The sequence below is a fragment of the Neomonachus schauinslandi genome, chromosome 3, assembly GCF_002201575.2.
Source record: "Neomonachus schauinslandi chromosome 3, ASM220157v2, whole genome shotgun sequence".
Lineage (NCBI taxonomy): Eukaryota > Metazoa > Chordata > Mammalia > Carnivora > Phocidae > Neomonachus > Neomonachus schauinslandi.
The window spans coordinates 51933740-51955413 of record NC_058405.1 but is presented as its reverse complement, the minus strand read 5'-3'; the positions used below and the strand labels follow the sequence as shown (position 1 = coordinate 51955413).

The 21674-nt window shown below is 37.6% G+C and overlaps 2 protein-coding genes across 2 annotated transcripts in view; one reads left to right on the top strand and one right to left on the bottom strand.

Moving 5' to 3' along the window:
• NAA16 (N-alpha-acetyltransferase 16, NatA auxiliary subunit) overlaps positions 1-21674 on the bottom strand; it is a 67410-nt gene that overhangs the window by 22388 nt on the left and 23348 nt on the right. The window contains exons 9-10 of the mRNA XM_021697832.1: positions 19116-19222; positions 1654-1726 (exon numbers count right to left, since the gene is read on the bottom strand). Of these exons, the coding sequence (XP_021553507.1) occupies positions 1654-1726; positions 19116-19222 (180 nt within the window). The remainder of the gene's footprint in view (positions 1-1653; positions 1727-19115; positions 19223-21674) is intronic.
• On the top strand, positions 16062-16722 carry LOC110587603 (60S ribosomal protein L17-like). The gene is made up of 2 exons (XM_021697834.1): positions 16062-16608; positions 16657-16722. The coding sequence occupies exons 1-2, from the start codon at positions 16120-16122 to the stop codon at positions 16720-16722; spliced, it is 555 nt and encodes a 184-aa protein (XP_021553509.1). The 5' UTR covers positions 16062-16119.

The following is a 21674-nucleotide window of genomic DNA, read 5'->3' as shown; positions in this document are numbered from 1 at the left end:
TCTCTCTCTCTCAAATAAATAAATAAAATCTTTAAAAAAAAAAAAAATAAGGGAAAGAGACAAGCATTTATCTTGTTCCTTTTTTTTTTTTAAAGATTTTATTTATTTATTTGACAGAGACACAGCGAGAGAGGGAACACAAGCAGGGGAAGTGGGAGAGGGAGAAACAGGCTTCCCGCTGAGCAGGGAGCCCGATGCGGGGCTCGATCCCAGGACCCCGGGATCATGACCTGAGCCAAAGGCAGACACTTAACGACTAAGCCACCCAGGCGCCCCTATCCTGTTCCTTTTATATAAACCATATTTCAGGGGAACCGAATATTTGATGAGGGCAAGTTCTTTATAAGAAGAATTCTAGTTATTAAATGCAGGGGAAAAAATGACTCGAATGAAATAAGGGATTGAGGCAACGGTCCTCAGGGACTGCCAAAATCATCAGGTAAGAGGAACTTTTTAACCAGCAGATCAGGCTGACCACGTCTGAACCCGGATCAATCATAACATCACAAAGAGAAACAACCAGAATGTCTTCTGGCTCCAGATGTGAGACAACAGGAAGTATAAAGCATCATGTAAGTATTCACAAAAAACCTGGATCTAATCAAGCCTGTAAATCTAACTATAAGTTTACAGGAAATATGGAGAGCAAAATATATTAAATGATACCAGGAGAAAGCAATCAGCCAAATCCATAATATGGAACGTTCCATAAGACAAATGACCTTTCAACAAATAGCATTTTGTTTTTTTTTTAATGGGAGGGGAGGTTACTGCTCAAGATTAAAAGACTGTCAGAGACATAACCAAACGTAAAGTCTAGACCTTTGTTGGAGCCAAATGAGCCAATTATACAGAGACATTTTTTGAGGTAACTGGGGAAACTTGCATGTGGATTGGGTCTTAGATATTATGATATGAGTGCTATTTTGTGTGAGATAGCACCATGGTTGCATCTTCTGTGTAAGTGTTTTAAAACAGTTAGAGATGCACGCTAAAGAACTGACAGGTAAAACAGGATGTCTGCTTTAAAAATACCCCAGAAAAGAAAGTAGACAGAAGATAACTTCAGATAGGACTGGCAAAATGTTGGCCACAGAGGCTGGGTGATGGGGACACAAGGGTTCATTCTCCTATTTACTTCTGTGTCTGCTATTATGAAATTTGTTTCAAACTAACAAAAACAAAAGGGCAATAACATGTAAAAGACACATGAAGAACTCAGACTAAAGTTACCATCTGCAAGACTGAAAGCATTCTAGAATGTTTTCTAAACTAAGATGCCTTGATTTACATATTTCCCTATAAAGAGAGAAACAAAGGACCAAATCATACAGAATTTAACGTAATAAAAGAATAGAAAGAACACAGAAGTAGGAATTTGGGAAAAATAGGAGTTTCAATATAAACTAACTGTATGATCTTAGCAAGCCACTCAACCTCTCATGTCTGTTTACTCATGTTAAAACAGAGTTAACTCCCACCTCACAAGATGATGGAAAATTTAAGTAAGACTGAAAGTGCTCTTCTCATTTCATTCACTAATCCAAAAACTATTAAACAGGTATCATGTAGCACACACATAAAATATAAGCTAGTTTTAAAAACTGGATTGAAATGAGTAATCAAATTCCAATTCAATCAATTTAAACTTACCATAAGGGCTAAAAAAGTCACACGTTTTAAGAGAGGCTTCATAATTCGTAACAAGCTCCTGGATTACAGAAATCTGTTAAAGAAACATAGTTTTAAAATTTTTAAATATTTTATTGAGGGTATTGGTATTTACTGTGGAGTACACTAGATTTGGAAACAATGCAGAGGTTATTTCAGGACTATAAATTAACTAATCTACTAGGGTGTCTGTTCTCCCCCCACCTTCCCCCGGCTCCCCACTGTGTGAGGGGAAAGCAAGAAAAACACGAAAATTATACTGTTTTCTTTATTAATAGTAAAACAGAATCTCATTAATTTCTCATCCCAATAAGGAGGTTTGAGTTTTTGAAGGACAAAAATTACTACAAAACCTTTTTTTTTTGCCAATAGTTTATTTGCCTTTTGCTTCTCACTGTTACATTGGGAAATTGTAAACCATTATATATTCAGATTTTCTAAAGGTACTTACTCATAACAAAAAAGTCAAGAGAAATGATCCAAATGACATAGTGATTCAATGGAAAAGGTTAAGTTAACTCTAAACTGGATGTTTACACTCCCTTTACTTTTAGTGACCATTTTGATGAACAGATGTGCATTTCAATGGCCCCTCACATAGGACGGAAACATGATGAGCCACACTGTTAACTCTACTCTGCTCTGCTCTGAAGATGGCAAACAAAACGTGACATGGATCCGAAGTGCAAGAAAAGAACAGCTTCTATCATACAGCTGGTTTTAAATGCCTATTGATGTTAACTGCTCAGAATGAGCTGGAAAATATAACTATCTCATTTGTGAACTCCGAACAGTAAGGTTTAGGGCGCCTGGGTGGCTCAGGTGGTTAAGCATCTGCCCTCGGCCCAGGTTGTAATCTCGGAGTCCCGGGTTAAGTCCCGGGTTGAGTCCCGCATCGGGCTCTCCGCTGAGCAGGGAGCCCGCTGCTCCCGCTGACCCTCCCCTTCTTGTGCTCTGTCTCATTCATTCTTTCTCTCTCAAGTAAATAAAATCTTTAAAAAAAAAGAGTAAAGGTTTTAAAAGTGAAGGAAATCCATTAAAACTTCTAATAGTATTTGACCAAGGGAGTATTATTTTAATAGCGACAATTTTAAAGTTTTCTAGTTTTACAACTTGGGGTGCCACTAATACCACCAGACAAAAGGAACATAACAGACGGGATCGACAGTAAGAAGCCAGTAACTGTTGTAAGTGCTTTACATGTATTAAAGTAAGAATTTTAGTAACTAGTCAACCCGACAGGGCACTGTTTTAGGTACTTTACTTGTATTAACTCACCTCAGAAGAACCCTATGAGGTGTGCACTATTATTAACTTGATCTTACAGGTGAAAGGAAAATAAAAATAAGCTGAAAGTGTACCGTGGTGGAGCCAGAATTTAACCCAAGCAACAAGGCTCCAAAAAGTGGCTTCTAACTACTTGGTGTATCAATGAGCGGATGAGACATGGAACATTTATAACTAATGGGCAATTCTCCTGGGCTCACAGGGATACATTAAGACTAGAGACTAAGAGCAGGACAGGAAACTTCCCCTGATCAGTTTTAGTGCACAAAACACCAGGTGTGCCCATTAAATCAGCCAGAGCATGGAAAATGTAAAATGATCTCTGTCTGCAAATTATAGGACCTTACTTGTAAAACCCCTAACAATTCTGGGGTACCGGGGTGGCTCAGTTAAGTGTCTGATTCTTGGTTTCAGTTCAGGTCATGATCTCAGGGTCCTGGGATCGAGCACTGAGTCAGGCTCCATGCTGAGTGTGGAACCTGCTTAAGAGTCTCTGTCTGCCCCTCCCCTACCTCAAAAAAAAAAAAAAACCCCTAACAATTCCAAAAACAACAAAAAACTGTTAAAACTAACAAATGAATTCACCAAAGTAACAGGATACAAAGTCAACACACAAAAACCAGTTGTATTTCTATACAGGAACAATGTATTTGACATTGTGTGACAACACACAAAAACCAGTTGTATTTCTATACAGAAACAATGTATTTCTATACATTCACAATAGCATCAAAAAGAATAAAATACTTAGGAATCAACTTAACTAAGGAAGTGAATGACTTGTATAATGAAAACTACAAAATATGGCTGGAAGACGCAAATAAACGGAAACACATCCCATGTTCATAGATTGGAACACTTAATATTATTAAAATGTCAATTCTTGTCAACTATACTTCAATAAAAAAATTTTTTAATGTCAATACTACCCAAAGAGATGTACAGCTTCAATGTGATCACTATCAAAATCCCAATAATGTTTTTTTGTGTGTGTTTTTGTTTCTGGGTTTTTTTTTTTTGCAGAAATAGAAAAGGCCATCCTAAAATTCACATGGACTCTCAAGGAACCCAAAATAGCGAGAACAATTTGTTAAAGAACAAAACTAGAGGACTCACACTCCAGATTTCAAAACTTACTACAGTAAGTTATAGTATAGTAATCAAAACAGTGTGATAATGGCATAAGGACTGACAAAGGGACTACTGGAATGTAACAAACAGCCCAGAAATAAACCCTCACATATGTGGTCAAAGGATTTTTGACACAGGTGCCAAGACCACTCAATGGGGACAGACAGTCTTTTCCCAAATGGTGCTGGGAAAACTGGATATCCATATGCAATAGAATGAAGCTGGACCCTTATCTAATACCACATATAAAAATTAACTCAAAATGAATAAAGAACCTAAATGAAGGACCTAAAAAAATAAAACTCTTAGAGAGAACATAGGACAGAAGCTTGATGACACCAAATACAATGATTTCTTGGAGACGACACCAAAGGCATGTTATAAAAGAAAAAAAAGACAAACTGGACTTCATGAAAATTTAAAATTTTGTGCATCAAAAGGCACTACACAGAGGGGTGCCTGGGTGGCTCAGTGGTTAAGCGTCTGCCTTCGGCTCAGTCGTGATCCCAGGGTCTTGGGATGGAGCTCCACATCAGGCTCCCTGCTCAGCAGGAAGCCTGTGTCTCCCTCTCCCACTCCCCCTGCTTGTGTTCCCTCTCTTGCTGTCTCTCTCTGTCAAATAAATAAATAAAATCTCTAAAAAAAAAAAAAAAGGGGCACTACACAGAGTAAAAAAGAAAGAAACCCACAGAACGGGAGAAAATACGTGCAAATTGAATAAGGGACTAATAGCTAGAATATATAGAGAACTCCTAAAACTCAATAACAAAAACACAATACACTTCAAAAATGGGTCAAGTACTTGAATAGACATTTTTCCAAAGAAGATATAAGAATGGACAATCAGCATGTGAAAAGATGCACACCACCACTAATCATCATGAAAATGCAAACCAAAACTAAAAGGAGATAGCACCTCATACCCAGGAAAATGGCTACTATCAAAAAAACAGAAAACAACTTTGATGGGAACACAAAGGGTACAGTCACTCTGGAAAACAGTATGGTCAGTTCCTCAAAAAACTATAAATAGAATCACCAAATGGTCCAGCAATTCCACTTCTGGGCATATACCCAAAAGAAGTGGAAGCAGGGTGTTGAAGAGGTATTTGTACACTCGTGTTCACAGCAACGTTAGAACAGCCAAAATGTGAAAGCGACCTAAATGTCCACTGGTGGATGAAGGGATAAACAGTACGTGGTGTATACACACAAGGCAGTATTAGCCTTAAAAGGGAAGGCAATTCTGCAATATGCTACGACACGGGTGAACCTGGAACACATCATGCTGCGTGAAATAAGCCAGTCACAAAAAGACAAAATGCTATGATTCCACTTATATGAGGTACTTGGGGTACTCAAAATCATAGCGACAGAAGTATGACGGTTTCCAGGGGCCCAGAGAAGGGGAAAGTGGGAAGCGACTGTTTAATGAGTATAGAGTTTCAGTTCTAGAAGATGGAAAGAGTTCCGGGGATGGATGGTGGTGATGACTGCATAATAATGTGAACATATTCAATACTAATGAACTGTGCATTTAAAATCATAAGACAGTAAACTTTATGTTAAGTGCATTTTACCACAATAAAAAACCAACCAACCAACCTGTGGTTCTTCAAGTGTGCTCCTCAGACTACTAACATCATTAATGTTAGCATTAGCACCACCTGGTAATTTGTCAGATACAAATTTTGGTACCAAACCCCAGATTTACAGAATCAAACTCTGGGCCCAGCAATCTGTTTTTAGCAAGCTTTCCTGTTAATTCAGATACACACTAGAGATTGCAAACTGATATAAATATTACCCAAAAAAACCCACCAACTTTTTATATAAGAAAAAATTAAAGGTAACAAACATTTTTAGCCCACCATGACCAATCCCATTCCATTAATCTCACTTAGAATATCTGTAACTTTGGGGCGCCTGGGTGGCTCAGTCGTTTTAAGTGCCTGCCTTCGGCTCAGGTCATGGTCCCCGGGTCCTGGGATCGAGCCCCGCTTCGGGCTCTCTGCTCCGCCTGAAGCATGCTTCCCCCTCTCCCACTCCCCCCGCTTGTGTTCCTGCTCTCGCTATCTCTCTCTGTCAAATAAATAAATAAAATCTTAAAAAAAAAAAAAAAAGAATATCTGTAACTTTGAAACTTTCCAGGCTTAGAATTCAGTATTCAAGTTGTTTACTTTATGGAGGCAATTATTTTTTCACGAACTTACAATGCCATCTACTGGTAGTCACAAAAACTGCAGCTAGAACAGGTTTTAGGTAAAGGTGTATCTGAATTTCTAGGGTAAAACATATGTGTTTTAATAATTTAAAAAGTACAATAAAACATACACTGAAGTTACACATAATTCTTCATAAAGGAATATGAAAACTACTGAATGAAACAGATCTCCAGCTTCATGACTTCACAATAAAATCTGATTAAAGAAAAAAAATCAAGATAATGGAAAGTCCACATGAAATCTCCTAAATAAAAAAAGTGTGGAGAACACCAGCAATCCTGATTCATTAGGCATACTTCTTTAATCTAAAAAATGTGTATTTTAATCACTAACTTAGTCATTAAGTGAACAATTAATTTTCCAAATTTGTCTATGAAATTAGTCTAAAGAATTTTATTCAGATATAAGGACCCATTTCAAGTTTACTTACGCTTTATATCTCAATGAGGAAGTAAACTCAACTTTTTATAAAACTTAATATGTAATGGATATTTTTCTTGAAAATAGTATTTTGCCACTGCCATTTAAAATCAAGAAATCCAACCACTTGAGTTTATTATCTAAGATCACAATAAAAACTTAAAGCCTCAAAATGGACATCTTAAAATTTTTATAAAGCCAAAATTTTTTATGAACTGAAAAATTTCCAAGTTCAATCACCTTCTTTTGATTTAAATATCTGATCAGGATTGAAGCAGCTTTATTTTTGCTAATAAAATCTAACCTGATCAAATACTGTGAATACTATAATTTCCTAAAATATGGCCCTTAACCTGCTTTTCTTATATGAGTTAAAAGAATTATTAACCTTAAAAACAAAGTTCTATAACGCCATATCCAATACACAATTTTGCACAATACAGATTTTTTACATACACATACAAATCACATGTCTAAAATAGTTACTGCAACACAAAAGCTACTGAAATTTTTTGGTTTTTATCCAAATTAAAAAACTAAGCACAATAGTTTATCAACAAGGACCAAAACTGCTAGATTAATTTCCAATAAATGTATGATTGGTAGTGACGATTTTGGTTTGGAAGGAGCTAGTCACAGAGATAAGCTGTCTAAGAACTACAACATTAAAATTAAGTGATTTCCTGCAGAGATGAGGTGTTAGGATGGGGTAGTAAGAGAAGGACCAGTTCTTGAACATCTTCTTTAAATCAACAAGCACTTTACAAATTTTATCATTTAATTAAAATACATACCAACCTTTAAGTATGTCTTTTCTCAACTTTAAGATCCAGAAACACACTCAGATGATTACCCAGGCAAAGTGTGATGGAATCAGAATTCCAAACCAGGCCTGATTCCAAAACAATGCTCTTTACCCCACACCAGTATTTCCCAAAGTGTGGTGCATATGGTAGAATACAAGATGATTATAATTAATTCAACAACTGTAATTTAAGTTTTATTTTTACTTTCTGTGTGTTATAAAAAATATATCAGCACAAACCCATGGTTTTATGAAAAACAAAAAAGCAATCAAATTTAGTGAAAAATACAAAGTAAATAAATAACACTATCAGTGTTACCTCGATTTGGTAAAAATCATGAGAGAGATTAACAAATGCATGTCAGCAGACATTATACTATATTGTGATGTCTTCCTAGGTAGGAGAAGCACTTGCTTTTATTTTCCTCTCCCCAAATTTAAAACTCTTTTTAAACAAACAAAAAACTCATTCATGCACATAATTATAATTATCATTTACTATTGATCAGAATGTCTCAAAAGTACTGGCTGGGGAGTTCTCAGATACTGTTACCACTGCAAATAATGCTTTTGGAATCTTTAAAGATTGGGATTGTTGGGATGCCTGGGTGGCTCAGTCGGTTAAGCATCTGCCTTCAGCTCAGGTTGTGATTCCAGAGTCCTGGGATCGAGTCCCACATCGGGCTCCTTGCGCAGTGGGGAGCCTGCTTCTCCCTCTGCCTGCCGCTCCCCCTGCTTGTGCGTGCACTCTCCCTGACAAATAAATAAATAAAATCTTAAAAAAAAAAATAGGATTGTTGACTCCTTTTTTTTTGCCTTTTAGTAAGAAATCTGTAATTCTCAGGGTTGCCTGGGTGGCTCAGTCGGTTAAGCGGCTGCCTTCGGCTCAGGTCATGATCCTGGAGTCCCGGGATCGAGTCCCGCATCGGGCTCCTTGCTCAGCAGGAAGCCTGCTTCTCCCTCTGCCTCCAGCTCCCCCTGCTTGTACTCTTGCTCACTCTCACCCACGCGCTCTAACAAATAAATAAAATCTTTTAAAAAAAAAAGAAATCTGTAATTCTCACAAAGATACATATATTCTTAATGTAGCTCCTTCCATTACTTAGAGCATCTAAGAAAAAAATTCCTTCATATTGCCCTGATACAAATCAAACTTGCTTTCCTTGGTAATTACGCCCCATATCACCTTCTAAAAACCTTCCAGTTTTCCGAAAGTAAATATGAAATAAAGCATTTTAATTTATAATTTTACTGGACCACAAATTACTGTAAAGCTATTATTATACTGATGACAGAATCCTATTATTTTTATAATGCTATTCAGCTTTTTTTCCTAATTTACCTTCACAGCTGAATTAGATAGAAGACATGTGTTAACTCAATTTTACACCTGCCTGAGTTACTTAAGAATAAAGAAAGAACCAAAGATACCTTACAGATAATGCATTCCAGGATTAAAATCCAGTCTACCCACCACCCCTACCAACAAATGACAGATATTCCCCAAGCCACAACAACCAAATGATTCATTACTTCTCATAAAAATCTTCCAATGAAGTTCATGATGATTCTCTTTTCACTCAACAAGAGGCCAAGTTTTCTCTTTGTGCCCACTGTCTCCAGTTTCTAAAGGACACACATAGCCCCATAAATTCTTTAAATGAGTAAGGATCTTGGAATATTTTCATAGTATGGGCAGATTTAAGACGGGAAAGAAGGGTCTTCTGGGAAACAGCCTACCTTCCCTTCCTGTGTATGGATACCCATATATTTTTTGTTGAGACATCTGATGCTTCATCCACTCACAGTCTCATCAAGTACTCAATTTCCATGTTGTTTTAAGTTACTCATATTCAGTGCATTTGTGCACTGATGTCCAGCTTCAGTGGTATCAAATGGACCTATAACAACCTACACAAATCTTTTTTTTTTTTTTAAGATTTTATTTATTTATTTGACAGAGAGAGACACGAGAGAGGGAACACAAGCAGGGGGAGTGAGAGAGGGAGAAGCAGGCTTCCCGTGGAGCAGGGAGCCCGATGTGGGGCTCGATCCCAGGACCCTGGGATCATGACCTGAGCCGAAGGCAGACGCTTAACGACTGAGCCACCCGGGCGCCCAACCTACACAAATCTTAATGATGATGAACTATCTTCACTCAAGAGTCTGACACAGTGAATGGCTAGAGAAAAAATTGAGAAAATACTTTCCATTATAGGTGAAAAAGGAAGTCCAAAATTAATCTGTACCTCCTCTTAAGTCATTCTGGTTCCTTCAGGACACTAAAAACACAAAGAATTATACAGACTATATAGTCTTGACAGTTGAGCTAAAATTAAATAGTAACTGATTGTATTAATTAACTTTCTGTGCAAATACAGATCTCTACTGTTAGAGAAAACCTATTTTTCTCAGTCATTAAAATCAGCAAAGTAAAAGACAAAAGTACAGAACATGTTAGGAAAAAGACACTGAAAAAAAAAAAAACTTAAAATAAGCAGAAGTAAGAATGTAAAAAGGATGAGAGTCAAAATTAATGAAGCAGAAAAGGGGTCAACAAACTCAACTTGGCTCTCTGAAAAGATCAACAAAATTAGCAAACCTTTAGCAGACTGACCAAGAAAACAAAAAAAAAGACTCAAATTATTAAAATTGAAAATGAAGGGCGCCTGGGTGGCTCAGTCGTTAAGCGTCTGCCTTCGGCTCAGGTCATGATCCCAGGGTCCTGGGATCGAGTCCCGCATCGGGCTCCCTGCTCAGCGGGAAGCCTGCTTCTCCCTCTCCCACTCCCCCTGCTTGTGTTCCTGCTCTCACTGTCTCTCTCTCTGTCAAATAAATAAATAAAATCTTAAAAAAAAAAAAAAGAAAATGAAATAGGAGACATTACTATGATGATAAAAGAATATGAGGAACAACTGCATGCCAATACTGGGTAACTGAGAGGAAATGGACAAATTTCTAGAAACACAAATTTCAGAAGCCAAGTCAGGAAGAAATAAAAAATATAAATCAACCAATAACAAGTAAAGAATTCTAATAGGTAATCAAAAACTACCCACAAAGAAAAGTCCAGGCCCAGATGGCTTCACTGGTAAATTCTGTCAAATACTTAATAACACCACCAATTTTTCACAAACTCTTCAAAAAGAAGAAGAGGAGGAAACACTTCCCAACTCATTATAAGGCCTTTATTACCCTGAGATACCAAAACCAGACAAAAACCTCACAAGAAAACTACAGATCAGTACATCTATGGAATAGACCAAAAAAATCCTCAATAAAATACTAGCAAATTGAACCCAGCAATATATAAAAAGAATTATACACCATGACCAAGGGGGTTTTATCCCAGCAATGCAAGGTTGCTATTACATCTGAAAATCAATTCATGTAATATATCATAGCTAGGAGGAGAATAACATACACACACAATCATCTTAATAGAGAAAGAAAAAATATTTGACAAAATCCAATACACTTTCATGATAAAAACACTCAGTGAACTAGGAAGAGAAAGGAACTTCTTCAACATTATAAAGGGCATATATAAAGAATCCATGGTTACCAGAATATTTTATGGAGAAAGACTAGATGCTTTCTCCTAAGATCAGGAACAAGACAGAGATGTCCACTCTAATCACTTCTATTCAACAGTGTATTGGAGGTTCTAGCGAGGGCAATTAGTCAAGAAAATGAAACTAAAAGAATACAAAACGGAAAGGAAGAAATAGAACTTCCTACTTGCAGATGACATGATCTTGCACATAAAAACCTAAGGAAAAGGAAGAGCAGGGGGCACCTGGGTGGCTCAGTCAGTAGAGCATGTGACTCTTGGTTTCAGTCAGGTCAGGATCTCATGGGTCATGGAACTGGGCCCCATGTAGGGCTCCATGCTCAGCGTGGAATCTGCTTCAAGATTCTGTCCCTCTGCCCCTTCCCCATTTGCGCGTGCTCACTCTTGTCTCTAAAACATATAAATCTTAAAAAAAAAAAAAAAACTCTAAGAAATCCATTACACCCACTATCAACAATAAATAATAAACTAATAAGCAAGTTCAGCAAGGCTACAGAATACTAGATCAATATATAAAAATCAACTGTATTTTATATACTAGCAATAGCAACCTGAAATAAAATTAAGAAAATAATTCCACTAGAATAGCATTAAAAAGAATAAAATACTTAGGAGTAAATTTTACAAAAGATGTACAAGACTTGTATACTGAAATCTACAAAATATTGTTGAAAGAAATTAAAGATGATAATGAATAAATGGAAAGACATCCAACGTTCATAGACTGAAAAACTTAATATTGTTAAAAGTGTTCTACAGATTCAAAGCAATTCCTATAAAATTCCAGCTGGTTTCTTATAGAAATTGAAAAGCTGATTCTAAAATTCAAATTAAAATAAAAAGAATCCTGAAGCATCAAAAGAATCTTGAAAAAGAACAAACTAGAAAGATTCATACTTCACTTCCTAATTTCAACTTATCCCAAAGTTACAGTAATCAAGATAGTGTGGTACTAATATAAGGACACACATATAGATTAGTGGAATAAGACTGAGAGTCCACAGATGAACCCTCATTATGGTCCATTTATTTTCCAACAAAACTGCCAAGACCGGGCGCCTGGGTGGCTCAGTTGGTTAAGCGACTGCCTTCGGCTCAGGTCATGATCCTGGAGTCCCTGGATCGAGTCCCGCATCGGGCTCCCTGCTTGGCAGGGAGCCTGCTTCTCCCTCTGACCCTCCCCCCTCTCATGTGCGCTCTCTCTCTCTCTCTCTCATTCTGTCTCAAATAAATAAATACAATCTTTAAAAAAACAAAACAAAACTGCCAAGACCATTCAATGGAGAAAGAAGAATCTTTTCAATAAATGGTGCTGGGAAACTGGATAGTCACATGCAAAAGCATGACTCCTGACTCACACCATATACAAAAATGAACTCAAAATGGATCAGAGACCTCAATGAAAGAACTAAAAATATAAAACTCTTAGTAAATATGTGTAAATCTTCATGACCCTAGATTTGAAATGGTTTCTTAAATATGACACAAAAGCTTAAGCAACAAAAGGGAAAAAGATAAACTGGACTTCATAAAAATTAAGTTTTGTCATCAAAGAATACTTTCAAGAAAGTGAAAAGAAAACCCACAGAATGGTAGAAAATATTTCCAAATCATTTATCTGATAAGGGACATATATCTAGAATATACAAAGAATTCTTACAACTTAATAATAAAAAGACAACTAACCCAACGGATCTGAATGGACATTTCTCCAAAGAAGATTTACAAATGGCCAATAAGCACATGAAAAGCTGTTCAACATCATTGGTCATCAGGGAAATGCTAACCACAACCACGAGAACTTCTTTACACTCACTAGGATGGCTATAATCAAATGCCAAATAATAACAAGTGGATTATTGGTGAGGATATGTAGAAATCAGAATCCTCATATACTGCTTGTGGGAATGTAAAATGGTACAGCCACTTTGGAAAACAATGTGGCAGTCTTTTTAAAGCGTAAACACAGAGTTACCATTTGAACTAGCAATTCCATTCCTGGGTATTAAGAGAAATGAAAATGTACATGTAGGGGTGCCTGGGTGGCTCAGTCAGTTAAGCATCTGCCTTCGGCTCAGGTCATGATCCCAGGGTCCTGGGATTGAGCCCTGCGTTGGGCTCCCCACTCAGCAGGGAGTCTGCTTGTCCCTCTCCCTCTGTCTGTCCCCTGCTCATGTGTGCTCTCTCTCTCACATAAATAAATAAAATCTTAAGAAAATGTACACATAAAAACTTGCACACAAATATCCACAGCAGCATTAGTTGTAATAACTAAAAGGTAGAAACAACCAATGTGTCCATCGACTGCTAAAATGTGGTATAGCCATACAATGGGATATTATTTGGTGATACAAAAGAATGAAGTAGTCATTCACGCTACCACATCAATGAAAATATCATGCTAAGTAAAAAACACTAGAGAATGAAAGGTCACATATTGTATTATTCCATTTGTATGAAATGCCCAGAAGGGACAAATCCACAGAAAATAAAGTAGACTAATGGTTGTTTAATGTTAGAGGGGATGGGATTTCTTTGTGGGGTGATGAAAATTTTCTAAAATTACACTGTGGTGAGCGCTACAAAACTCTGAATATATTTAAAAAATCACTGAAATGGGGCGCCTGGGTGGCTCAGTCAGTTAAGCGACTGCCTTCGGCTCAGGTCATGATCCTGGAGTCCCGGGATCGAGTCCCGCATCAGGCTCCCTGCTCGGCGGGGAGTCTGCTTCTCCCTCTGACCCTCCTCCCTCTCGTGCTCTCTGTCTCTCATTCTCTCTCGCAAATAAATAAATAAAATCTTTAAAAAAATAAAAAAATAAAAAATCACTGAATTGTACACTTCAAGTAGGTAGATATATATCTCAATAAAGCTATTAACAAGAACAAAAATACTGAGGGGAAGCTATTGGTATCTAGTTTGTAGAGGCCAAGGACACTGCTAAATATCCTATAATGCTAGAGACAGTCCCACATAACAAATTATCTAGCTCAACAGGTCAATATCTTGATTACTGTAGCTTTGGGATAAGTTGAAATTAGGAAGTGAAGTATGAATCTTTCTAGTTTGTTCTTTTTCAAGATTCTTTTGACACTTCAGGATTCCTTTTATTTTAATTTGAATTTTAGAATCAGCTTTTCAGTTTCTATAAGAAACCAGCTGGTATTTTACTGGCAATGCTTTGAATCTGTAGATCACTTTAACAATATTTTTTCAATAATGGAATTCTTTGCTGTGGGGAGCTGTCCTTTGCATTGTAGAATGTTTAGCAGCATCCCTGGCCTCTACCCATTTGGTATCAGTAGCATAGTTGGGCTGGTAATAATAAAAATATGTAATAATAAAAATGCCTCCAGACATTGCAAAATGGTCCCTTGAGGGACAAAATCCCCTCCTTCATTGCAACTTGAGAAATACTGCCCTAGAGGAAGAGGACGCTCCAAACTGTTTCTAGAACAACAGATGAACTTCCATAATAGAAACAAAGATCAGGGGCGCCTGGGTGGCTCAGATGGTTAAGCGTCTGCCTTTGGCTCAGGTCATGATCCCAAGGTCCTGGGATGGAGCCCCACATCAGGCTCCTGGCTCAGCGGGGAGCCTGCTTCTCCCTCTCCCTCTGCCTCTCTCCCTGCTCATGCTCTCTTTCTCTCTCTCTCTCTGTATCTGTGTCTCAAATGAATAAATAAAATCTTAAAAAAAAAAAAAGGAAACAAAGATCAACAAACCTAGTTGTATTACATTTTTAACCTCTTTATGTTAAAAAAAAAAAACTATATCCATGGAAAAGCAAACAGAAGAAGGGAAAATATTTAAGAGTATCTAATGCTGGTCAGGATACAGTGAACCTTTCACACACATACACTGCTAGTGATAATACAAATTGGTGTCTACAACCTCATAGAAATCAAAGTACCAGTGTTCACTGAGAACCACAAAACATACATACCTTTTACCCATTAATTTATTCTGAGAATTTGTGAGAAGGAAATAATCCTGAGTAAAGCTATGTGTTCAAAGATATTTATAATTTTTTTTAACAGTGAAAGCTTGGAAAACCAAAGTTCAACAATGGAGATATGACTCTGCAGTCATCAAAAAGGAAGATAATGAAGACTATACAGTAACACATAAGAAGACCACACAGTAACACATAAAATGCCTATGAACTTGCAAGGGGGGAAAAGGAAAAACAAAACTTTATGGTCAAAATTATTTCAGCTACATATAGACACCACAAATAAATTCACAGGGGAAAAACCTTGATAGGAATTACATAAAAAATGTTCTCCATGCTTCTAAATTGCATATTCAAAATTTAAAATGCTGCAGACATTTTTAAAATACTTTTTTAGGGCGCCTGGTTGGCTCAGTTGGTTGGGCGGCTGCCTTCGGCTCAGGTCATGATCCTGGAGTCCCTGGATCGAGTCCCGCGTCGGGCGCCCTGCTCGGCAGGGAGTCTGCTTCTCCCTCTGACCCTCTCCCCTCTCATGTGCTCTCTCTCATTCTCTCTCTCTCAAATAAATAAATAAATAAAATCTTAAAAAAATAAAATAAAATACTTTTTTACAATTGTACTATATCCTGGGCTAACTTCAAAAGATTATTTTATTTTCATGCTACCTAACATGGATCATTCTTTAAGACTTGGAAGTTTATGAAACCACAATTGTTTATCAGCCTTAATCTCTTCTAAATAGTTCCTCCAGAGTTAAAATGCAGTGTTTAGCTAAAAGACTGACTACTGGTTAGAAGTCAATTTTAAAACACCCTTAGAAGTGGCAAATATATGTGGCCAAAATTATTTGAAAAGCACTTCCCATGCTTGTACATTTTTTCTTACCATACTACGTTCTGATAACCTGAACTCAATTTTCTGCAGTTTCAGTTCTCAAAAGCACTTGGTAAACATTCCTATTCCATGCTTAAAAATAACACTAAAGAGATGAATTCTCCCAGGAGCCACTGCTCTTCCTCTTTCCCTAAGCAGCCTGAGGTGACCTCTGAAAATGGTTCGCTATTCGCTTGACCCAGAAAACCCTACGAAATCATGTAAATCAAGAGGTTCAAATCTTCGTATTCACTTTAAGAACACACGTGAAACTGCCCAGGCCATCAAGGGTATGCATATCCGAAAAGCCACCAAGTATCTGAAAGACGTCACTTTACAGAAGCAGTGTGTACCATTCCGTCACTACAATGGTGGAGTTGGTAGGTGTGCCCAGGCCAAACAGTGGGGCTGGACACAGGGTCAGTGGCCCAAGAAGAGTGCTGAATTTTTACTGCACATGCTTAAAAATGCAGAGAGTAATACTGAACTTAAGGGTTTAGATGTTGATTCTCTGGTCATTGAGCACATCCAGGTGAACAAAGCCCCCAAGATGCGGCGTAAAACATACAGGGCTCATGGTCGGATTAACCCATACATGAGCTCTCCCTGCCACATTGAGATGATCCTTACTGAAAAAGAGCAGATTGTTCCTAAACCAGAAGAGGAGGTTGCACTTACTGAAAAAGAGCAGATTGTTCCTAAACGAGAAGAGGAGGTTGCACAGAAGAAAAAGATATCCCAGAAGAAACTGAAGAAACAAAAACTTATGGCCTGGGAGTAAATTCTGCAGAATAAATGCAAATAAAAATAAAAAGAGAAAAAAAAAATAACACTAAAGAGATATCAAAGGTTCGTATATAAATTAATACATTCTCAGTGCCTTCTTATAAAATGCAATTTCCATGCTGTATAAAATACCAACAAATGTTTTACATCTTTAGGATGGTAATTTGGGGTCAATACCGAAGGGATTTTAAAAAAAGAAAAGTATGGGGCGGCTGGGTTGGCTAGGTCAGTTAAGCATCTGCCTTGGGGTCGTGATCCTGGGGTCCTGGGATAGAGCCCCACATCTGTCTCCCTGCTCAGCGAGGAGCCTGCTCCTCCCTCTCCCGCTGCTTGTGTGCTCTCTCTGTGTCAAATAAATAAATAAAATCTTTCACAAAAAAAAAAGTCCGTGCCCCTTGTGAAAACTGACAGCCTGTGAAGGCTCAGTGGCCTAAGAGGAACAAATCCTTTGAAGACCACTGTAGTCGGCTGCTGCTGCAAGATGTTGTTACAAAAGCAGTACAGCTGTCCCGGGCTTTTCAAAAGCTCACGCCTCACGTGACACCACTTCACTTTTGCCAAAGACCGATATTGGTACTTTGGTTTTCACAAAAAAAGGCAAAAAGTGAAAACAGTGCTCAGCATCTGTTCTGCAGTGAGCCCTCACAGAGGCAGTGCGCACTCTGAGCATCGAGAGGGACACCGCCAAGCTCAGTCCCCCACGAAGGCCGCTCAGCATCAAGCCACCATAGATGTGAACCGTATCTGTGAGCATCTGTGCTTTACCTCGATTTATTTTGTTTACCTGTTAGCAAGATGTGTCCTAAGACATCAGAAAAGCCAAAGAGAGGTATTTTTTGGGTCTGGGAATTTCAAAAATTTTTCAAATATAAATTAATGTTCAAGAAATTTTCCATATAAATTAATGCTAATTGCTCTTCAAACTTTACACCATTTCAGCTTAAGAGAAATTTCACAGGAACACTCTACTTTCAGGTGGCAGGAGAAACCTGTATTCGAACTCACACACGGAAGTTCTTTATTATTTCTGACGTCTCATCTCACCTTTCTTCTCTCACCCTTGCCCAAAAGAGTAAGGGAGGAATTTTGGCAAATGTTATTTTGAATAACCTACAGAAATTATTGGTGGGCACTGTTCCATGTTTTCACATGAATCAAACAATATTTACCAAAAAGCGACAGCAGTACCACCACAGTCAAATAGAGCATGCTACAGAGGCGCCTGGGTGGCTCAGTCGTTAAGTGTCTGCCTTCGGCTCAGGTCCCGGGGTCCTGGGATCGAGCCCCGCATCCGGCTCCCTGCTCCGCCGGGAGCCTGCTTCTCCCTCTCCCACTCCCCCTGCTTGTGTTCCCTCTCTTGCTGTGTCTCTCTCTGTCAAATAAATAAAATCTTAAAAAAAAAAAAAATAGAGCATGCTACAGACATTAAAGAACTATAAACTGTTTTAAAAATGTAAATGACACCTTTTACTTACGGAGCACTACATATTACCAGTTGTCCCATTTTATTTACGAAAACTGCTTCCCCAGAAAAGAAAGTGTCATCGGTTATACCACCTATTGTTGACCTTGTTTTCAATATTCTCTATTCACAATTACTGCTAGTTTACAAATTATGGGTCAAAACTAAACTCATAAGTGATAGGTTTCACTACAAATATATTAGCACTTCTAATAACATCTTTTCTTTATCCACTAGTAACTTTCAGACATTCTGACTACAGAAAAGAACATAAGACTTTACACCTTAAGAAAGAAAAAGCAATTCCTGGAAACAGAAGTATAACTTGTATTTGTAATTTGTATTTGTTTTTAATTTTCCAATTACCTAATTTAAGACCAAGTGCCTATTTTCTAATTTTAAAGGTAGAAAAATATTATTCTCTTTATTCAAGAATTAGCCAAAACTATCCTTATTTATTAAAATGTTGCCTACTAGTTAAAACTAATAATACTCTGTAGACCAAATGGCATTTTACTGTTGCACTAGCTCAGTTATCCATGCTCTAACATTAAAAGCATGCATAACAAACTTTAAAAATCCACAAACGATGAAATAATAATCATGAAATACTTAAATATAGACTTCTGGTGTCAATATCAAGTTTAAAAATTCTACGAGAAAAGTATACCCATTAAAAACAACAACCTTTATAATCTTAGTGCTTTTATAAAGCCTTTATTCTGTAAATTTCACAGATTGACATTTCCTTTGATAGTATCTATCCTACATACATACAATTTCAGTTCATCTATTATTAAACTAAGGTGACTACATTACTAGAATAGAGAAAATTATTAAATCATAGCATATTATTTACATGGAAGTCTTTCTATAATAAGTTAGTAAAAAGATTATAGCAAAACTGAATAAAGACCAAATTTTACCTTTTCTGTATTGTAATATAAAGATTTCAAAGTAGTAAACAAGGGTGGGCAGCCTTTACTGAAGTTAACCCTCAGGAACTTATCCATTAGTTCTCTATATTTTTCACCTAGAAACAAAAGTGTACTTTGTTATACTTCAATTGATGCAAACAGTTCTCAAAATGATTTTACAAATAAAAACAAAGCTCCCTCAAAAACAATGATCTCCCATCCTATTTTTAAACCCAAAGTCTGTCGGCATTATTGCTTGTCTGTTACCACCAAAAAAGGTTAACACTAAATATCTTGGTTGACAACTATACTTTTCCCTAGATCAGGTTTAAAATATCTTCAAAGAACACTTCAAAAGATAAGTAAACAAAATAAACTGTGCAGCTTTAAGTAGAGAGAAAAAAGTTACTTACTATCCATTCTGAATATAGTCCCCATAGCAAGTCTCTTTCCTAATCTGACTGACTAGCACAGACTCAGTCCTCATCTGCTGACACCTCATATAGCACTCTGCAGACTATAAAAAGACCCTACTGTAACCAGCAGTATATTCAATTAGCAACCAAAATATCTTTTTAAACGCTAAAGGAGAATTTGAAAATGTTTTCCAAATCAACTAGTGCTTTACTTCAACACTCATTCCACAATCCTCTTTCAAGCACCCACCATGTGCCAGGCACTGTTCTAGGTATTAGGGATATAGCAGTGATTAAAACAATTTAAAAAAAAAATCCTGGGGCGCCTGGGTGGCTCAGTCCGTGAATCGGCTGCCTTCGGCTCAGGTCATGATCCCACGGTCCTGGGATCGAGCCCCGCATCGGGCTCCCTGCTCTGCGGGGAGCCTGCTTCTCCCTCTCCCTCTGCCTGCCTCTCTGCGTACTTGTGCTCTCTGTCAAATAAATAAATAAAATCTTTAAAAAAAAAAAAAAAAAATCCTGCCCTCATGGAACTTAACATTCCAGTGAGTAAGATGGATAATAAGTAAAATAAACTTTTGTTAGACATTAGACTGAGCCCCAGAGCATTTTAACATTAGAATTAAATACCCTATTTGCAACATCAAGTAAATAATCCTATTATTGTTAAACCGTTACAAAAAAACTTGGCATCACTTTCTGGAAGAAGAAAAAATTGGAAAAATTTTAATTTTAAATACAACACAGGGGCGCCTGGGTGGCTCAGGTGTTAAGTATCTGCCTTCGGCTCGGGTCATGATCCCAGGGTCCTGGGATCAAGCCCCACATCGGGCTTGCTGCTAGGCGGGAAGCCTGCTTCTCCCTCTCCCACTCCCCCTGTTTGTGTTCCCTCTCTCGCTGTGTCTCTCTCTGTCAAATAAATAAATAAAATCTTTAAAAAAAAATAAATAAATACAACACAAAACCTTTAACTCAGCTAAAGCTTCAACTTTTCTGACAGAAAGAGTTAATATATAGGGACATGGAGGGACGCCTGGGTGGCTCACGTCGGTTAAGCGGCTGCCTTCGGCCCGGGTCACGATCCCAGGATCCTGGGATCGAGTCCCACATCGGGCTCCTTGCTCAGCAGGGAGCCTGCTTCTCTCTCTCTCTCTGCTTGTGCTCTCTCTGTCAAATAAATAAAATCTTTAAAATATATATATATATACATATATATATATATATAGGGACATGGATTTGCTCACTCATTTAAAAAAAAAAAAGATACATATGTCATAAATGGCTTAACCTAAAGTAAAACTACTGAAACTACCTCATCAGGTTTCATTATGAGTCACAACACTTGACCAAAAAAATACCAACAACCCAAAGTGTTTATTTTTATTTGTTGCGACTGATTATACTGAGCAAAACATGTGTACTCAATATAATTAGATGTCATAAAACTTTGAAAGAGATATTTAAATTTTATTGAGGGAAAGGAAAGTTTATCAAATATAAAAACAGGTTCGACATTTGTTAACTCAAGTTACTATAAAGACTGTTTTCAGGGGCGCCTGGGTGGCTCAGTCGTTAAGCATCTGCCTTTGGTTCAGGTCAGGACCCCAGGGTCCTGGGATCGAGTCCCGCATCGGGCTCCCTGCTCCACGGGGAGTCTGCTTCTCCCTCTCCCACTCCCTCTGCTTGTGTTCCCTCTCTTGCTGTGTCTCTCTCTGTCAAATAAATAAATAAATTCTTTAAAAAAAAAAAAGACTGTTTTCAGACAATCTCTAATCTTTTATTAGATCATACACAAAGTATACGTGTTTTGAAAATCAGATTACCAAGACAACACAAAATTTCACTCTGAGTTAAATATACATCACTACTTCTTTAAAACTCAAAAGTAGTTTCAGAGATCAAGTCTTTTCAGCACTTTCTCTGATATAAGGCACAAGTTAACAATATTGTGGTAGACAGTAAGATGCAGGTACTTAGAGAAATGTGCATTCTTCCACCTCCTATGTGTGTGACCTTGGGCAAGTAACCTGTCCACTAAAATCCTCACGTTCCCCACTGCATGTGACAGCAACAACGGCAGCAGCCTCAAGAGTACTCCTGCATGGCTCAAACCAGGTAAGTACGCAGCAGTAAACAGAGCGTCTACCCTGCA